General features: G+C 42.3%; 1 protein-coding gene across 4 annotated transcripts in view; it reads left to right on the top strand.

Moving 5' to 3' along the window:
• LRRC20 (leucine rich repeat containing 20) overlaps positions 1 to 21,290 on the top strand; it is a 122,281-nt gene that overhangs the window by 14,706 nt on the left and 86,285 nt on the right. The window contains exon 1 of one of the 4 annotated variants that reach the window (XM_077125026.1): positions 2,630 to 2,874. The exons of the other annotated variants lie outside the window; for them this stretch is intronic. Coding sequence (XP_076981141.1) covers positions 2,796 to 2,874 — 79 coding nt within the window. The 5' untranslated portion in view covers positions 2,630 to 2,795. Of the gene's footprint in view, positions 1 to 2,629; positions 2,875 to 21,290 lie in introns of those variants that run through there. 4 annotated transcript variants of the gene reach the window in all.

The raw sequence follows: 21,290 nt of genomic DNA on the forward strand, positions 1-21,290 counted from the left end.
TTGTTAGGGCGTCTCAGATGGTAAGGAGAACGTGGGGATAGTCCCAGGGGGTGAATGTCCTTCCTTTCATATATGGTTTCCTGAAGGATGGGTTCTGCATAACCTATATCAGAATTCTTTGGGGACTGGTTAAAAGTGCGTGTTCACGGGCTGTATGCCAGAGCTTTGAAAAACAGGATCTCTGAGAGTGGGGGCTGGTGATTTACATTTTAATAAGCCCCCCAGGTGATTCTTCCTTGCTTTGAACTTAATTATTTTTTAATCAATATAAGGTACAGTTCTATGTACATTTGACAAAGGCAAGCAGTCCTGAAACCACCACAAGATGCAGAACGTTTTCATCTCCTCCCAATTCTCCTGTCCTTTTAGAGTCAAACCCTCCCCTGTATCTAGTTCCTGGGATCCACTGAACTGTCTTCTGTCCCAATAGATTTGCCTTTTCTGAAATATTTTACAAATGAAGTCCTACAGTATGTAGCCTCTTGAGTCTGGCTTTCTCGCTTTAACATGATGTATTTGCAGTCGATCCCTGCTTCGTGTACAGCAGTTGTTTGTTACTTTTTATTTTATGGATTCCATAGTATGGATCTCTGCTTTCTGTGTGTGTGAGAGAGAGAGGCTGTGTACATGTGAATATTGATATTCCCAGGGAAATAATCAAGCGGGAGCCCTCTCCCCCTCTCCCCTTGATCTGAGGCTGATGAGAGAAGGGGTACGCTCCCTCCCCTCCTCCCCTCCTCCACCCCCACCTCACTGCTCACCCATGCTTTGGCCGAGTGTGTGTCTCCTGTGCTTGCTCACCAGCAGGGGGCGCGCTGCCACCAGTCAAATGGGTAAAAGGCTGCGGAGCTGCAGGCCCTGCCCTGGCTGTAGTTGGAAGTGATCACTTTCTGCATTTACCTTCCTGTCTGACCCTCTGAAGGCTCTGATTTTGTGATTCCTTGTCTTAAGCAAAAAGGATTTGCTCAGTACTCAGGAAAACAATATATATTCACTGAATCATCTCTTTTCTTGGTTCAGAAACTGCCACCACCTTCTTTTTCAGCAAGCACATATTGAGTACCTACTGTTTGCCCCATCTGGAGGATGCCCTGGAGTGCCAGTCTGGTGGAGGAGGCAGCACATTTGCACACACTCACACTGAGGGAGGGGAGCAGCCAGGGCTGTGGGGGGAGTCTCTTGTCTGGCCTGATGGGGAGGTAGTCTTGACCTGGGGGGCCTTGTTGGCTGTAGTTACTGGTGAAGAGTGCAGGGGCCAGGGGTGAGGGGGGTGTTTTGCTGTGCTGTCTCCCGGCCTGGGGAGTCCTGGGGGGCAGCCAAGCCCAGCCCATTTGGAGGCACGGAGGAGGCACTGGGGCCTTCAGGGGCAGCTCTCAGCCTGGCTGCTAAGGCTGGATGCCTCTGCCCTACCATCCTGGGCTCCCTGTCTCCCAGCTAGGAAGCAGGCTGGGCATTTGCCAAGCAGGGAGGGGACAGAATACCCAGCGTAGAGCCCCTCTGGGCTCCTTTGGGAAGAGGCAGCCCATTCCCAATTCTGCTTCCTACATGGCATGCCATGAGGGGGTTGTCTAGAAGCCTTCTGCCTAAAATTCTGTCTCTAGACAAGGTCTGAAAGGACTGGGGTGTCTTGAGGGTCCGAGTACTGGCCTTTCTTCATCTTCCCCCATACCCTTTAGCAGAGGCTTTTCTCCCGTAAGTGCTCAGCAGTTGTTTGAAATAAAGGTTCTGCATCCTAGGGCGGGATTTGTCACCCTCAGCACTATTAGCATTTGGGCCAGACGATTCTCTGTTGTGGGGCCTCTCCTGTGCATGGGGCCAGGGGTGTTTAGCATCATCCTTGGTCTCTACCCACTAGATGCTAGTAGCACTCCCCCCGGTTGTGACAACCAAATATGTGTCCAGACATTGTCAAATGCCACCCCCTCTTCCCCCGGGGGCAGAATGGCTCTGGATTGAGAAATCTATAGCAAGAGATGGGCAGTAAGACATTGAGCCAGGGCCTAGTGAAGTTGGCTCCTCCAGGACAGGGCTGGGGCTGGAGTTCAAATGGAAAAGATGTTTTGTAAGAAGGGGTCTGACCTGGCACCGGTCCACTTCTCCTACCACACTTTGAACCACTCAGGGCTTCTCTTATTAAATCCCAGCTGTACTGACCTTTCAGCTCCTTGAATTGCCAAGCCCTTTCCAGCCTCAGGGCCTTTGCACACGTGGTTCACTTTACCTGGAATGCACCTCCCTGTTCTTCACATGGCTGGGTCCTTCTCATGTTTTAAGGCTCACCTTAAATAACATTCCTTCTTAAGTGAGGCCTCCCTGACCTTCTGACCTTCCTTTCAAAGTGGCTTTTGTCCAGTCTTTGTACTTATATTAAAAAAAAAACTATAAAAATTAATGTAGAGAAAAGTATATAAAACAATATACACACAATTCAGCAAATATTTATAAAACAAGTACTTAGGTCTAGACATAGAGGTTTACCAGAAGTCTCTGCACCCCCAGAGGTACCTACAGTCCTAACTATTGTAGTGAACTTTTCCTTGCTTTTCTTTATGGTTTTGCTACCTTTGCATACACCCCTAAACAATATAGCTTAGTTTACTATATTCATTACACTTGGATTCAAAATATAAAGTCTCTGACTCTATTGATTGCTCAGCTTCATGGCTGTGAGAATCCTCCATGTTGTGGCTTGCAGCTGTAGTTTTTTCTTTTCGTTGTTGTGTAACATCCCTTTGCACAGATAGACCTTGGTTTGTTGATCTCTGGCCCTGTTTGTGCACCCATGGGACAGCTACATGCAGTGCTGCCATGAGCAGCCATGGATGGTACCGCGTGCGTGTGCTTCCCTGAGGCCACACCTGGGACTGACATGGGGTATGTACGTCTTCCACTTCTGCTAGTTGAAACCAAACTGTTTTCCCAAGGGGTTATTCCAGGTCACTGTCCCAGGAGCAGTGTTGAGGTTTCTGAGGCTCCACTTCCTTTTTCTTTTTTTTTGCAACCGCTTTATTGAGATATAATTTACATACCATAGAATTTATCCTAGAGCATAAAAGTGTAAGTGGTTATTTGGGAAGTAATCCTGGGAAACACCAGTCGCTGAGTAGGAAGATGAGATGGGGAATGTTAGCCAGTGAATGGTGTGCTGTCAAGGGAACTCACTGTGGGTCCCTGGAGCTGAATCCTGGAGATCGGGGTGGTTCCAGGAGGCAGCGCAGCATGTGCAGCTCTGCGGCATCCCTCCACGGGGAGTTGCTGGCGCAGTTATCTTCCAGCTTCGCGGGCTCTGGCTGGGCACTGCTCCCGGGTGACCTCGTTCCCTGGCACTGCTGACTTACTATGTGTCTGGAAAGAAACTCTGGCAGCCACAGAGACCCTCGGACAAGGAGATTCAAGTGTTGGAAATGAGGCCACGGTGTGCCACAGGGTTGGGGGTATGGGTGGAGCCTGTTACGTTACAGACATGTAGGTGCCTGGGAGCTGCAGTCACGAGTGTGTGGTTCAGCAGGGCTGATCAGACAACTACACACATAACCACGGGTTGAAGGCGATGAAAGAAACAGGACGAAGAGGTTATTTTTTTGGTGGGGATCCAAAAGTGCGCGTGAATGTGGTGGCGTTGGAGCGTAGTCAACCTGGAGGGATGAGTTGTGGGTAGGGTTTTGACAGGCGAAGGGGAGGGAAAGAGCCTCCCTTTCGGGGAGTCCAGGTGAGCTAAGGTGAGGAGGCTGAGGACAGCACAGGAGGCGGCGAGGGTTTTGGGTTGATCAGAGCAATATTTTGTCTGTAGTAGAGAAGTGATGTCTAGAAAACCATGGAGGTGAGGATTTTAGACTTTTTTTTTAACTTTTTATTTTGAAAAGATCTCAAATTTACTGGACAGTTGCAAAAAAAACAACTCCCATACAGAGAACTCCAACAGAACATCCCACCCACCCCCGACCCCCGATATATCCAGATCCACCAATTTTAACACTATGTTTCCTTCAGTTCTTGCTGATTGTTCAAAGCTTCTGTGGGGGACACAAAGACTTGAAAGTTCTCATTCCACCATCTTGATGGGGCTGGATTTGTTTTTAATAACTTTGTTGAGATATAATTAACATATTCACTCATTTTACATGTATAATTTGGTGTTTTTCAGCATAGTCACAAAGTTGTGCAGCCATCAGCACAATCTAATTTTAGAACATTTCCATAACTTCAAAAAGAAAACTGTGCTCATTAGTGGTCACTCAGTATTTCCATCCCCAGCCCCAAGCACCTAGTAATCTACTTTTTGTTTCTAATAGATTTACCTTTTCTGGACATTCATATACATAGGATTTAGGATTTTATCCTGTGCAACAGTGTACTAATTTCCTATTGTTGCTGTGTTTTTAGTTCGCTAAAGCTTCTGGAATGCAATGTATCAGAAATGGGTTGGCTTTTCAATGGGAATTTATTAGGTTACAAATTTACAGTGCTAAGCCCGTGCACATGTTCAAATTAAGGTATCCACAAGAGGGTGCCTTCTCTGAGGAAAGGCCAATGGCATCTGGGGTTCCTCTGTCAGGTGGGGAGGCATGTGGCCGGTGTCTGCTGGCCCTTTGCTCCTGAGTTCTGATTTCAGGGGCTTTCTCTCTTTCCTCCTGACTCTCACAAAGGACTCTAGTAAAAGGATTAAGACCCCCCCTTGAATTGGGTGGTCCACATCTTCATGGAAATCACCTCATCAAAAGGTCCTTCTACCCACAGTAGGTCTGCACCCACAAGATTGGATTAAAAGAACTTGGCCTTCATTGGTAACAGAGTCCAGCAGGAATTAGAAACAGGGTAAGATAATGGGTAATTGGAGCTGAAGGGATACAGACTGTGCAACAGGACTAGATACAAAAACTCAAAAATGGACAGCACAATAATACCTAATTGTAATGTAATCATGTTAAAACACTGAATGAAGCTGCATCTGAGCTATAGGTTTTTTTTTTTTTGTCTGTTTGTCTTTTTTTTCTTCTTTTTCCTTTTCTTTTTTTTTTTACTATTATTATTATTTTTATTTTTTTTCTCTATATTAACATTCTGTATCTTTTTCTGTTGTTTTGCTAGTTCTTTTCCTAAATCGATGCAGATGTACTAAGAAATGATGATCATGCATCTATGTGATGATGTTAAGAATTACTGATTGCATATGTAGAATGGAATGATTTCTAAATGTTGGGTTAATTTCTTTTTTTTTCTTTAATTAATAAAAAAAATAAAATAAAATAAAATAAAATTAAAAAAAAGAACTTGGCTTTTCTGGGGTACATAACAGCTTCAATCCAGTACATGCTGTAACAAATTACCACAAGCTCGATGACTTGAAACAATATAAATTTATTCTCTCACTGTTCTGGAGGCTGAATCCTGAAATCTGTCTCACCAGCCAGAATCCAGGGGTCAGCAGAGCTCTGCTCCCTCGGGAGGCTCAAGGGGAGAACCTGTTCCTTGCGTCTTTCAGCTCCTTGTGCCTGCCAGCCATCCTTGGCTGGTGGCTGTGTCGCTCCAGTCTCTGTCTATGCTCACGTTGCCTCCCCCTTTCCTGTCTGTGTCACGTCTCTGCCTCTTCTGTGAGGACACTGATTGCTCGTAGGACCCACTAGGTGACCCAGGATCATGTCCCCATCTCAAGGTCTTTAACTTAATCACACCCACCAAGACCTTTTCCCATGTCAGGGGACATTCCCAGGTTCCAGGGAGCAGGCCTCCAATCTTGGGGTTGCATTATCAATCCTGCTGGGAGCACTCAGCAACTTTGTAGAGTTTTGAGCAGGAAGGTCAGGCTGGAGTTGGACTTTGGATGACTGTGAGTCCCACAGGCCCAGCTGACCCCAACGCCCAGCCTGTCTGTTGCTGCCTGTCGCTGTCTTCCCGCCAAACCCCAGGTAATAAAAAACCGAGTTTGAAGGAGATAGGGGCCAAGAGCTAAAGGGTTGGCATGACTGAGGTACCACGTAGTCCATGTTAACTCACTGCATGGTCCTGGGCGGCCTTTCTGTGTGATGAACTCAGTCCCTGAGGGGCCCTACTCTGTCTCAGGGCAGAGGGAGGGAGTGTGAAATGTGCCTCTGACCCTCGGGCTGTGGGCATCCTTTGATGTCCAGTGTCCTCCACAAAAAGTAGCCAGCGGGCTGGCCCAGGTGCTGGTCGGTTGTGGCACAGGGGATGGGAGAGCGGGCAAGTAGCACATGCCAGGGGTGCCGGTGAACCCTGACATCCGTATCAGGAGAAGCCTGGGCAGGGGGTGGAAGTGGCCTTGGCCTGGGAGTCAGGAGGGTTGGGCTTGAGTCTCAGCTCAGCCGCAGACTTGATCAGTAACCTTGGGAATCACTTTATGTCTCTGGTTCAGCCTTCCTTCTCTCAGACGGACTCCTAGGGGCCCACCCACTCCCAGGGTGCTTCTAAACGTTGTTTTCTGGCCCTTGGGTCCTGGAGAGAGCAGGCTGTAGGTGCTGTTATGACTTCAGAGGCAACCAATCCATACCTGTGGGTAATCAGGTGTCTGTGTGCCCAGCAAGCCATGCCAACCCAGGGCAGGGTATGTGGGTGAGATATGGTGGTGGTGTGTGCAGATATTATTCAGAGACAAATAACCAGCTTGGAAAGGAAAAGCAGTCGAGCTTTCTGAGAGCCAGGCGGCTTCCCGGGTGGCAAATCGGCCCAGGTGCAGAAAGGCTGGGCCTGGGTCGGGAGCACACCTCCTATGGAAAGGAGAGTAGTTGGGGTCAGCCCTTTTTAGGCATCTGCGTTTTGGCGCCTCCTGAACTGGCCCCAGGAGCAGCTGTTGCCCGGAGATGGGGAAGTCCAGAGGGCCTCCCAGGCCATGTCCTTCCCTGGGCGGGTAGGATAAGTCTAGCTTTGGAAGCTTCAGCAGCTATGAGCCCCACCTCACCCTTGATCCCACTGGGCTGTGGGACCTGGGACTCCTGGAGGCAGGCAGGGTAGCAATGGAGGTCAGCAGCCAGCAACCTCAAGCACAGCCCACCTGTTCCTTAGGTTCTCAGTTCCTTTGTTGGGTGAATGAGTTAATTGCTTCATCCCATGGATACCAGTTACTCAGGCTTCTCTCCTCAGCTACCTCTTTTTCATTCTGTCTGTGGAAATCACCCAGATATGCGAAGCAACCCAACCCTTAAGTGTCTCCAAGGAAGCTAGGTAGGTAGTGGTCCCTTCTTAGTGACCAGGCAGAGAGCTAGATGGCAAAGTGACTTGGAGACAGGCTGCTGGATAGTGAGCCAGTGTCATGGTTGAAAAATCCTTACGGAATATAAAATAAAATATATAATAAAAATACTAAATAAGGTTGAGTTTCTGTCTTGAATCGTATACACACAGAATGTTAGTTTTGTATCCTTGCTAAGCAGGGGTACATGGAAGAGGTGGCATTTCAACTGGATGTTGAAGGATGAATCAGGTTTAGGGTTGCAGGCATGGGAGGGGGTGCAGGGAAGGGCATTGCAGTTGAAGATGTCTGGTGAGCAGAGGCACAGCAGCAGGCAGGAGGGGGTTTCCGATGGGGATGGCAGGCACTCCTTTGCCTGTGATATGGAGGGATAATGGGAGCTGAGGCAGGAGGAGGCAGAGGTTGGCTTCAGGCCTTACCTTCAGTAATTTGTACAGTGGAGTCCGATCTTACTGGGGCTCTAAGGAGAGCTTGAGAAGTGAAAATCTCGGAGTCAGAATTAGTTTTGAATAATAAGAACAGCTCACACTTGTTTTATACCCATTATGTGCCAAGTTATCCCAATTGCTTTATATAGATTATCTCATCTAATCCTCACAACAGCCTAATCTAATCATCTCTTAGCCTCACAAGGGAGCTTCTGTTATTATCCCCATGGTTTTTTTTTTTTAAATACCTCTGGTTTCCAGGATTTCAGTCTGAATCCCAGGGAAGAATGGGCCCTCAGGTTCCCAGGGGTAACAGTAGGGAACAACTAAGTGCTGGTTCTTTATCTCATCTAATTATCACAACTTTCTTATTAGACAGATACCTTCTTTTTTCCCCTAGTTGTCTTTTTGTTTTTATAAACATACATTTCCCCTTTGCCCATCCCCACCCCCTGGAACCTCCGAAAAGCCTTTTGTCTCCACTAAATTTGCCATTTCTAGTCCTCTGTTATAAGTGACATCATAAAGTTTTTGTTCTTACTTGTCTTGCTCATTTCACTCAGCATTATGTTTCCAGGGTTCTTCTTCTTTTTTAAATATTTTTATTGAGAAATATCCATGCATGTACAGTCCAACCATATTATACAATCAGTGACTGACAGTATCATCACAAAGTTGTGTATCCTTCACCATGATCATTTTTAGAACATTTGCATCACTCCAGAAAAAGAAATAAAGAAAAAAGAACTCATACATTCCATACCCTTTACTCCTCCCTTTCATTGAACCACAGTATTTTTAAAATTAATTAATTTATTAAACATAACAACATACAAACACAAACATTCTTGCCATTCTTGATATATAATCAGTAACTCACAATATCATCACATAGTTGTATGTTCATCATTATGATCATTTCTTAGAACATTTGCTTCAATTCAGAAAAAGAAATAAGAAGAAATCAGAAAAAAATTCATACATACCATACCCCTTACCCCTCCCTTTCATTCATCACTAGCATTTCAATCTAGTAAATTTATTTTGACATTTGTTCCCCCTATTATTTATATTTAGTCCGCGTGTTTTACTCGTCTGTTGATAAGGTAGATAAAAGGAGCATCAGACACACAGTTTTCGCAATCATAGTCACATTGCAAAAGCTGTATCATTATACAATCATCTTCGAGAAACATGGCTTCTGGAACACAGCTCTACATTTTCAGGCAGTTTCCTCCAGCCTCTCCATTACATCTTGACTAACAAGGTGATATCTGTTTAATGCATAAGAATAACCTCCAGGATAACCTCTGGACTCTGTTTGGAATCCTTCAGCCATTGACGCTATTTTGTCTCATTTCGCTCTTCCCTCTTTTGGTCAAGAAGGTTTTCTCAATCTCTTGATGCTGAGTCCCAGCCAAATCCTAGAATTTCTGTCCCATGTTGCCAGGAAGGTCCACACCCCTAGGAGTCATGTCCCGTGTAGACAGGGGAAGGGTGGTGAGTTTGCTTGTTGTGTTGGATGGAGAGAGAGGCCACATCTGAGCAACAAAAGAGGTTCTCTTGGGGGTGACTCTTAGGCCTAATTTTAAGTAGGCTTGACCTATCCTTTGTGGGGTTAAGTTTCATATGAACAAACCCCAAGATTGGGGACTCAGCTTATTCCTTTGGTTGTCCCCACTGCTTGTGAAAATATCAAGAGTTCTCCACATGGGGGAGTTAGAATTTTCCCCCTTTCTCACCATTCCCCCAAGGGGACTTTGCAAATACTTTTTTACTCACTACTTTAATCACTCTGGGGTTTATTGGGGCATAAACCTACAAAACCTTATGCCCTACTCGAGGTTCCATGTACTTATGGTATTCAATTGAGCTGTCCACATAAGCTGTATAAGGAAATGCACTAGTTGAAATATAAATTTTGTACCAAATATTTTTTGCTTTAGTCTGACACATAAGTTAAAATTTTAAAATATTAATTACCATCTATTTTTAACACCCTGTAGTAATAGCATTCCTTTGTTCTTCCTCATGCAAAAACATTTTTAAATTTGTACATTTAGTCACTATCATTATACACTCTAGGCATTCCTAGATTATACCATCTCAGTCTTTATCATCTGTCTTTCTTTCTGATTTCTTTTGTGCCCCCAGCCCTCCTCCTTGTATCATTCTTGCGTTCAGCTTCATTCAGCGTTCTAACGTAATTGTATTACAGTTAGGTAGTATTGTGCTATCCATTTCTGAGTTTTTGCAATCAGTCCTGTTGCACAATCAGTATCCCTTCAGCTCCAATTACCCAGTATCTTACCCAATTTCTATCTCCTGATGATGGTCTCTGTTACTAATGAAAGTCTCCAAGTTTATTCTTTAATGTCAGGTCATATCAGTGAGATCATAAGGTATTTGTCCTTTTGTTTCTGGCTAATCTCACTCAGCATAATGTCCTTAAGGTCCATCCATGTTGTTACATACTTCATAACATTATTCTGTCTTAAAGCTGCATAATATTCCATCATATGTATATACCACAGCTTGTTTATCCAACTCGTCTGTTGATGGATATTTTGGCTGTTTCCATCTCTTCACAATTGTAAATAATGCTGCTGTAAACATTGATGTGCAAGTGTCCGTTTGTGTCCTTGCCCTCTATGCTGGTTTGAAAGGAAGTATGCCCCCTAAGAAAAGCCATGTTTTAATATAAATCTCATTTCTTAAAGGTAGAATAATCCCTATTCAATACTATATATTTGACACTGTAATGAGATCATCTCCCTGGGTGATGTGATTTAGTTAAGAATGGTTGTTAAACTGGATTAGGGGATGACATGTCTCCACCCATTTGAGTGGGTTTTGATTAGTTTCTGAAGTCCTATAAAAGAGGAAACATTTTGGAGAATGAGAGATTCAGAGAGATTCAGAGAGAGCAGAGAATGCTGCAGCACCACGAAGCAGAGAGTCCACCAGCCAGTGACCTCTGGAGATGAAGAAGGAAAACGCCTCCTGGGGAGCTTCACAAAACAGGAAGCCAGGAGAAGACACTAGCAGATGATGCTGTATTCGCCATGTGCCCTTCCAGCAGAGAGAGAAGCCCTGACTGTGTTCGCCATGTGCCTTCTCACTTGAGAGAGAAACCCTGAACTTCATCGGCCTTCTTGAACCAAGGTATCTTTCCCTGGATGCTTTTGATTGGACATTTCTATAGACTTGTTTTAATTGGGGCATTTTCTTGGCCTTAGAACTGTAAACTAGCAACTCATTAAATTCCCCTTTTAAAAGCTGTCCATTTCTGGTATATTGCATTCCAGCAGCTAGCAAATTAGAACACCCTCATATCCGCTGAGTAGATACCTAGCAATGGTATTGCCGGGTCATATGGCAATTCTATATGTAGCTTTTTGAGGACCCACCAAACTGCCTTCTACAGTGGTTGTACCATTTGACATTCCCACCAACAATGGGTAAGTGTGCCTCTTTCTCTACATCCTCTCCAGCACTTGTTGTTTTCTGTTTTATTGATAATGGCCATTCTGGTGGGTGTGAGATGATATCTCATTGGAATTTTGATTTGCATTTCCCTAATAACCAGGGAGGTTGAGCATCTTTTCATGTGCCTTTTGTTTGGCCATTTGTATTTCCTCTTCGAGAAGTGTCTGTTCAAGTCTTTTGCCCATTTTGTAATTGAGTTGTCTGTCTTTTTGTTGTTGAGTTGAACAATCTGTTTGTATATTCTCGATACTAGAACTTTACCTGATATATCGTTTCCAAATATTGTCTCCCATTGTGTAGGTTGTCTTTTTACTTTCTTGATGAAGTTCTTTGATGCACAAAAGTGTTTAATTTTAAGGAGCTCCCATTTCTTTCTTTCTTTCTTCAATGCTTGTGCTTTGGGTGTAAGGTCTAGGAAACTGCCTCCTATTATAAAATTTATAAGATATTTCCCTACATTTTCTTCTAATAGTTTTATGATCTTAGGTCTAATGTTCAGGTCTGATCCATTTTGAGTTAATTTTTGTATAGGGTGTGAGATACGGATCCTCTTTCATTCTTTTGCATATGGATATGCAGTTCTCTAGGCACCATTTATTGAAGAGACACGATTTATTGTGCCCCAGGTGAGTTGGTTTGACTATCTTATCAAGTTCAGTTGTCCATAGATGAGAAGGTCTATATCTGAACACTCTATTCGATTCCATTGGTCAATATATCTATCTTTATGCCAGTACCATGCTGTTTTGATCACAGTAGCTTCATACTATGCCTTATAGTCAGGTAGTGTGAGATCTCTGACTTCATTTTTCTTTCTCAGGATACTTTTAGCTATTCGGGGCACCCTGCCCTTCCAGATAGATTTGGTTATTGGTTTTCTATTTCAAAAAAGTAAATTGTTGGGATTTTAATTGGTATTGCATTGAATCTGTAATTCAATTTAGGTAGGATTGACATCTTAACTATATTTAGTTTTCCAATCCATGAACACGGTATGCCCTTCCATCTGTTTAGGTCTTCTGTGATTTCTTTTGATAATTTCTTGTAGTTTTCTTTGTATAGGTCTTTTGTCTCTTTAGTTAAATTTATTCCTAAATATTTTATTCTTTTGGTTTGCAGTTGTTAATGGAATTTTTTTCTTGATTTCCCCCTCAGATTTTTCATTACTAGTGTATAGAAACAACAGATTTTTGAGTGTTGATCTTTTAACCTTCCACTTTGCTGTACTCATTTATTAGCTCTAGTAGTTTTGCTGTGGATTTTTTGGGGTTTTCGACATACAGTATCACATCAACTGCCATCAGTGAGAGTTTTACTTCTTCCTTTCCAATTTTGATGCCTTGTATTTCTTTTTCTTGTCTAATTGCTCTGGCTAGAACTTCCAACACAATGTTGAATAACAGTGGTGGTAGTGGACATCCTTGCCTTGTTCCTGATCTTAGGGGGAAAGTTTTCAGTTTTTCCCCATTGAGGATGATGTTAGCTGTGGGTTTTTCATATATTCCCTCTATCATTTTAAGGAAGTTCCCTTGTATTCCTATCTTTTGAAGTGTTTTCAGCAGGAAAGATGTTGACTCTTGTCAAATGCCTTCTCTGAATCAATTGAGATGATCATGTGATTTCTGCTTTGATTTGTTGATATGTATTACATTAATTGATTTCTTATGTTGAACCATCCTTGCATACCTGGGATGCATCCTACTTGGTCATGGTGTATAATTCTTTTAATGTGCTGCTGGATTCGATTTGCTAGAATTTTCTTGAGAATTTTTGCATCTATATTCATTAGAGAGATTGGTCTGTAGTTTTCTTTTTTGTTATATCTTTGTTTGGCTTTGGTATGAGGGTGATGTTGGCTTTGTAGAGTGAGTTAGGTAGCTTTCCTTCCTCTTCAGTTTTTTTGAAGAGTTTGAGCAGGATTGGTACTAATTCTTTCTTCAATGTTTGGTAGAATTCACATGTGAATCCATCTTGTCCTGCACTTTTCTTTTTGGGGAGCTTCTTAATGACTGATTCAATTTCTTTACTTGTGATTGACTTGTTGAGATCATCTATTTCTTCTCGAGTCAATGTTTGTTGTTCATGCCTTTCTAGAAAGTTGTCCATTTCATCTACATTGTTGAGTTTGTTAGCATAAAGTTGTTCATAGTATCCTCTCATTACTTACTTCATTTCTGCAGCGTCAGTGGTTATGTCTCCTCTTCCATATCTGATTTTATTTATTTGCATCATCTTTCTTCATTTTGTCAACCTTGCTAAGGGTCCATCGATCTTATTGATTTTCTCATAGAACCAACTTCTGGTTTTGTTGATTTTCTCGCTTGTTTTCACGTTCTCAATTTCATTTATTTCTACTCTGATCTTCATTATTTCTTTCCTTTTGCTTGCTTTGGGATTAGTTTGCTATTCTTTCTCTAGTTCTTCTTAGCGGACAATTAATTCCTCGATTTTTGCCCTTTCTTTTTTTTTGATATAGGTATTTAGGGCAATAAATTTCCCTCTTAGCACTGCCTTTGCTGCAGTCCATAAATTTTGATATGTTGTTTTCATTTTCATTTGCCTCAAGATATTTACTAATTTCTCTTGTAATTTCTTCCTCGACCCAATGGTTGTTCAAGAGTGTGTTGTTGAGCCTCCATATATTTGTGAATTTGCTTGCACTGTGCCTATTATTGATTTCCAGCTTCATTCCTTTATGATCTGAGAAAGTGTTTTGTGTGATTTCAGTCTTTTTAAATTTATGGAGACTTGCTTTGTGACTGAGCATATGGTTTATCCTTGAAAATGATCCATGAGCACTTGAGAAAAAGGTGTATCCTGCTGTTGTGGGGTGTAATGTTCTATAAATGTCTATTAAGTCTAGCTTATTTATTGTATTATTCAATTTCTCTGTTTCTTTATTAATCCTCTTTCTAGATGTTCTGTCCATTGATGAGAGTGGAGAATTGAAATCTCCAACTATTATGGTAGATGTGTCTATTCCTCTTTTCAGTGTTTGCCTCATCTATTTTGGAGCATTCTGGCTTTTTTGTGCATAAATATTTGTGATTGTTATGTCTTCTTGTTGAAGTGTTCCTTTTATTAATACATAATGTCCTTCTTTGTCTCTTTTAACTGTTTTACATTTGAAGTCTGATTTGTTGGTTATTAGTATAGCTAATCCTGCTCTTTTCTGATTATTTGCATGAGATATCTTTTCCCAACCTTTCACTTTCAACCTAAGTTTATCCTTGGGTCTAAGATGTGTTTCCTGTAGACAGCATATAGATAGGTCCTGTTTTTTTAATCCATTCTTCCAGTGTATGTCTTTTGATTGGGGAGTTAACATTTAGTATTATTACAGTATGGGTAGTACTTTCTCCTACCATTTTGCCTTTTGGATTTTATATGTCATACCTAATTTTTCTTCATTTTATCTTTAGTGATAGTCTTCATTTCCACCCTCTTCTCCACACCTATCTCTCCTGTCTTTTCGTATCTGCCTTTAGTGCTCCCTTTAGTATTTCTTGCAGAGCCGGTCTCTTGGTCACAAATTCTCTCAGTGATTTTTTGTCTGAAAATGTTTTAATTTCTCCCTAATTTTTGAAGGGCAGTTTTGCTGGATATAGAATTCTTGGTTGGCTGGTTTTCTCTTTTAGTAATTTAAATATATCATCCCACTGTCTTCTCGCCTCCATGGTTTCTGCTGAGAAATCTACGCATAGTCATATTGGGCTTCTCTTGTATGTGATGGATTGCTTTTCTCTTGCTGCTTTCAAAATTCTCTCTTTCTCTTTGACCTCTGACATTCTGATTAGTAAGTGTCTTGGAGAACATTTATTTGAATCTATTCAGTTTGGAGTATGCTGCACTTCTTGGATCTGTAATTTTAAGTCTTTTATAGGAGTTGGGAAATTTTCAATGGTAATTTCCTCCATTAGGTTTTCTCCTCCTTTTCCCTTCTCTTCTCCTTCTGGAACACCCACAACATGTATATTCATGTGTTTCATGTTGTCATTCGATTTCCTGAGTCCCTGCTCATATTTTTCCATTCTTTTCCCTGTATTTTCTTTTGCTTGTTGGATTTCAGATGTTCTGTCCTCCAGTTCACTAATCCTATCTTCTACCTCATGAAATCTGACATTGTATGTTTCCATTGTTTTTTTTTATCTCTTCTACTGTGCCTTTCATTCCCATAAGTTCTGTGATTTGTTTTTTCAGACTTTCGATTTCTTCTTTTTGTTCATTCCTTGCCTTCTTTATATCCTCCTTCAGTTCATTGATTTGATTTTGATGAGGTTTTCCATGTCTGTTCAAACATTCTGAATTAATTGTTTCAACTCCTGTATCTCATTTGAATTGTTGGTTTGTTCCTTTGACTGGGCCATATTTTCAGTTGTCCTAGTGTGATTCGTTATTTTTTTGCTGGCATCTAGGCATTTAATTACCTCAATTAGTTTATTCTGGAGATTGCTTTCACTTCTTTTACCTAGGATTTTCTTGCTGGATGACTTTGTTATCTGTTTGTTCTTTGACATTCAATTCAGCTTATTCTGGACCACTAGCTCAGGTTTTGTTTAACAGAGCAGAATTTTTCAGTTCTTGTTTTCTTGTTTCTTGCCCTGCCTGTATGGTGCCTTCCTCCCCCCCCCCCCCACACCCTTAGTAGGGTCTACTTAGGTATTATAGACCCCAGCCAGATTTTCCCAGACCAAACCGGCCTCCTATCAGGAGGAAAGAGTCACCTGCATCGGTTTTCCCTGAGGGTGAGACCCAGCAGGTTGAAAGACTTTCCTGTGAAGTCTCTGGGCTCTGTTTTTGTGGTGCTTGTCTGACTGCAGGTCCCACCAGCATAAGATGATGTGGTAGCTTTAACTTTGGCCGACTCGCCCTGCTGGGGGCGTGGGATTTAGTTCATCCTCCAGAGCAGCTACTAAATAGCCAGGAACAGTACAGAACAGCTCCCAGAGCCACATCAGTGACCAGACACACAGCGTACCCCAATCTGGACCAGCTAGGGGGCGTGGTGGAGACAGAGGAGAGGTTGTAGGCTGGTTTTAATGGCTTCAAATTACCAAGCCCTGGTGTCTGAATTCCTTGAGGGAGGAATTCCACCTAAGCTGGGCTTCACCCCTTCCCTGGGGAAGGCACAGGCTCCAGGCAAGCTCTCAGACAAGCTTGTTTCTGCCTATGCCTGGGGCAGTTGCAGCCTGAGAAGCCCTGCCGCTATATCCAAAGGCAGTCAAGCCTTTGTAGAAACACAGCCACAAAAAGGAAAGAGAAAAATTCTTCTCAGAGCAGGAGCCCCGTTCCTCGGGTTTGCCAATCAAGAGCATACATTGGTATGTTGCCTTGTGTACCTTCAGATCCTATGTACCCCCTCTTTTCCTTCAGGGCCAAGACCCTTTCAAAGAGCGATTCAAAAACCTCTGTTTCTTTTTTTGTTTTTTCTTTTTCCGTCAGCCCTGTCCCCTTGGTGCCGGGGCAAAAATGAGTGCTCTACACTTTGACCAGGTTCACCTGAGCTGGGGGCCTATTTTTAGTAGTCAGAACTTGTTAATTAATTCCACAATTGGTGTTTGGTTGTGTTCAGCCCCTGCTGCTGGTGAAATCTCTTTCCTTTCCTCTCTGGGAAGCAGCCTGTGGGAGAAGGGTGCCGGCCGCCGTGGCCTGGGGAACTCACGGTTCTCGGTGGGCTTGCAGCCGGTCTGGCGGTCTAGACTGGGATACGCTGTGTGTCTGGTCACTGATGTGGCTCCGGGAGCTGTTCTGTACTGTTCCTGGCTATTTAGTAGCTGCTCTGGAGGATGAATTAAATCCCAAACCTCTGTAAGCCGCCATCTTTGCACCCCCTCTAACCACAGTGTTTTAATCTACCCAATTTTTACCGTTTATCTCCCCATATTATTTATTTATTTTTTTAATCTTTATTCATTTTTTTACTCATCTGTTCATACCCTGGATAAAAGGAGCATCAGACACATAATTTTCACAGTCACACCATCACACTGTAAAAGCTGTATCCGTATACAGTCATCCTCAAGAATCAGGGTTACTGGAACACAGCTCTACACTTCCCTCCAGCCTCTCCAGTACACTATGAACTAAAAAGGATACCTATATAATGCGTAAGAATAAGCTCTAGGATAACCTCTTGATTCTGTTGAAATCTCTCAGCCACTGAGAGTTTATTTTATCCATTTCTCTCTTTCCCCTTTTGGGTTTTCAGAGTTCTTTCATGCTGCAGCATGTCTCATAATTTCTTTAGTTTCACAGCCAGATAATATTCCATTTGTGCATGTACCACATCCAGCTTTTGACTATTGTGAATAATGCTGTTATGAACATTGGTGTGCAAGTATCTGTCTGTGACCCTGTTTTAATGTTCTTTGGGTACATATCTCAAAGTGGGATTGCTGGGTCAAATGACAATTCTATATTTAATTTTTCTATAATTATATACTTGCTTTTTAATTTAATTTATTTTTTTGCATGGGCAGGCACCGGGAATTGAAACCAGGTCTCCGGCTTGGTAGGCAAGAACTCTGCCTGCTGAGCCACCGTGGCCCACTGCCAGGATTTCCCTAGGGAACAGGGGAGAAGTAGGGGCGCCTCGCAGGATTAAGAAATGACAGATATAAGAAGTTAGTTAAGTGGGGTCAGGGGACTCAAGCTCGTCACTTGCAAGAGCAAGAGCCCCGAATAAACTGACGTCCATGTGTGTATTACGTTTTTACATGGGAACTGCTTTTAGGGAGTATAGTCAAAGCAAGATTTATTTTGAACATCTGTCATGCCTGCAAAGCTACAAAGTTTGGTTCCCAGCTCCTTGTCTCAGGAGCTGTTTATTTCTTGTCAGCATGCTCTTTATTCAGGTCTCCTCGGGCTCTCGAGTCAGCGTCCTTGAGAGCATTTCCTTCAACAGTTTACCACATTAGCAGGGCACAGTGTGCCTGTGCCCAGTGTCCTCAATCAGCCCTGAGAACACTAGTTTCTGCAGTTCCCTACCTGACACTGCTCAGGCAGCACATTTCTACAGTAAAGCCAGATTAAATAAAGTGCAGCCCAGGCCAGACCTCATTCCACAGACACCAGGGGGCCTTGCCTCCACGGGTACTCTGACGTGGCCTTGCCAGCAGTCAGAGGCCTGCTCCGTGTAAAACCTGGCCTGGGCCCAAACTGCCCACCCTATAGTTCCTTTTAAAAATATGTATATTTTTATTGAGCTATCTTCATGCACATACAGCCCACCCAAAGTATATAGTTAGTGGCTCACAATACCATCACATAGTTGTGTGTTCATAATAGTGATCATTTTTAGAACATTTGCATCACTCCTGAAAAAGATGTAAAAAGAAAAACCCATACATCCCGTACCCCTCTCTCTCATTGACCTCTAGTTTTGTAATCTACCCATTTTTTTTAACCTTTATCCCCTCCCATTTATTTATTTATTGTCCTTATTTTTTCACTCATCCGTCCATACCCTGGATAAAGGGATTGTCAGCCACAAGGTTATCACAATCACACAGTCACATTGTAAAAGCTATTCTATATTTACTTTTAAATTCTGTATTTAGCACCGTGTTGGTTTCCACAGTGGCTACACCATTTCACTTTAAATTTCTCTGCATTTTCTCCAACACTTGGTATTTTCTGTTTTTTAAATAATAGCCATCCTTATGGGTCTGAAGTGATATCTCATTGTGGTTTTAATTTTCATTTCTCTAATGGTTCATGATATTGAGCATCTTTTTATGTGCTTATTGGCCACTAGTCTTGGCCAAGAGAAATGTCTCTAAGTCCTTTGCCCATTTTTCAGTTGGATCGTCTGTTTTTTCATGTTGAGTTGCAAACATTTAAAAATATATTCTGGATATTAAATCCTTACCCAATATATGGTTTGAAACTGTTTTCTCCTATTCTGTAGGTCGTCTTTTCACTTTCTTGATAATTTTCCTTCAAAGTCAAAAAGTTTTTAATTATGATGAAATCAAATGTATCTATTGTTTCTTTTCTTGCTAATGTTTTTGTTGTCATATCTGAGAATATTATCCTCATTTTACAGATGAAGAAACTGAGGCACAGAGAGGCTATGCAACTTATCCAGGGCCCTATCTAATAAGTGGTGGGAGAGGGATTTGAACCAGGCACTCTATTGAAAAGTCCACTTTCTTACCCTTTTGTTATTCAACTAACATGGGATAAACTGCTATTTTGTTCATTGTGAACCAGATGAAGTCAGATCTGGGAGGAATGGCACTAGTCCCTGGTGGTTTCTGAGCAGGGGGTAACATGATTCAAGCTGGGTTTAGGAAGACACTGCTGGGCATAGGATGGATGTGAGACAAGTGGCAGGGAAACCAGGGAAGAATTAGTTTGATACGTTTTGTTGTGCCAGGTCCTGTGCTAGTGTGACTTTATCATGGGGTGGGGCCAGTGGGAGAAGAAACACAAGGTGGGAGAGGCTGGGTTTGGTTGTAGGTGGGAGTGTGGTAGAGAGTCAGGAGCTGCAGGCATGGCAGGGGTTGGGCCTTAACAAAAATAGGAAAGTCTGGGTCATTTGGGTGATTAAGAGGATCCTGCTGAGTTGAGGTCTCTGAGGGACCCCCCTGAGGATGTACACCGTAGGGGATTAGAAATATGGGAGTACTTTAACTCCCATAATCTATACTAGCGGAGTACAGATTTCTTCTGATGCACGCCTGCTCCAAAGGCACCCTTTCTTGACCCCTACCCTCATTATGGGGGCTCTAATACCCCAAAGGTATCCTCCCCCTCCTGCCAGCACAGATGAGCAGGCACCCAAAGACAGTTAAATGGCACATCCCAATCTGCCTGCCTGCCCTACCATCACCAGGGCTTTGAAGCAGTGTTTTTGAAGGCAAAGAAGAATATTCTTTGAAACATTGTGGGTAATTATGCAGCGTCATAAAGTCTGTGTTGGCAGAAGAATAAAAATGTTCTGACTCAGAGAGATAATCAAATAAATAATTTTGTGACATCAAAAGCTTGTGTTACCCAAGTATGAAAGTGCTTAGCCTTGGGGAGGTGATTTAATGAGACAGAGTTGATTAAAATCAAATACTGGAACTTCTTCAACATGATGAAGGGCATATTTGAAAAACCCATAGCTAACATCCTACTTAATAGTAAAGGACTGAAAGCTTTCCCTCTAGAATCAAGAACAAGACAAAGATGCTCACTGTCACCACTGTTATTAAACACTATACTGGAAGTTCTAGTGAGGGCAGTTAGGCAAGAAAAAGAAACAAAAGGCAACCAAATTGGAAAGGTAGACGTAAAATTTTACGTATTGAAGATGACATGATCTTATACATAGAAAATCCTGAAAAATACACAATAAAACTCCTGGAGCTAATAAATGAAATTAGCAGAGTGGTGGGGTCAAGATCAACACTCAAGAATCAGTAGTTTCTATGCACTAGCAAAGAACAATTAGAAGAAGAAATCAAGGAAAAAAATTCCATTTACAATAGCAACTAAGAGAATCAAATATCCAGGAATAAATCAGAGGATATACACAGAAAACAATAAAACACTGCTAAATGAAATGGAAGAAGACCTAAATAAATGGAAGAACATTCTGTATTCATGGATTGGAAAACTAAACATTGTTAAAATGCCAATTCTATCCAAAGTGATTTACAGCTTCAGCGCAATCCTAGTCAAAATTCCAATGATCTTCTTTGCAGAAATGGAAAAGCCAACCATCAAATTTATATGGGAAGGTAAGAGGCCCCAAATAGCCAAAGCCATCTTGAAAAAGAACGAAGTTGGAGGATTTACACTTCCCTATCAGAATAGGGAAATATTCAAAATAATAATCAAAAGCATGGTACTTTTGGCATATGGACAGACATATCAACGAATGGACTCAAGAGCTCAGAAATCAACCCTCATATTTATGGCCAATTGATTTTCAACAAAGGGGCAAAATAGGAAAGAATAGTCTCTTCAGCAAATGATGTGGGAAAAACTGGATCTTCATTTGCAAAAGAATGAAGGTGGTCTCCTACCTCACACCAAACATAAGAGTTGATTCAAAAGCCCTAAATGTAAGAGCCAGAACTATCAAACTCTTAGAAGAAAACAAAGGGAAGCATCTTTAGAGCCTTGTGTTAGGCAGTGGTTTCTTAGAATTTACCCAAGGCACATGCAACAAAAGA

The sequence above is a fragment of the Tamandua tetradactyla genome, chromosome 13 (assembly GCF_023851605.1).
Source record: "Tamandua tetradactyla isolate mTamTet1 chromosome 13, mTamTet1.pri, whole genome shotgun sequence".
Lineage (NCBI taxonomy): Eukaryota > Metazoa > Chordata > Mammalia > Pilosa > Myrmecophagidae > Tamandua > Tamandua tetradactyla.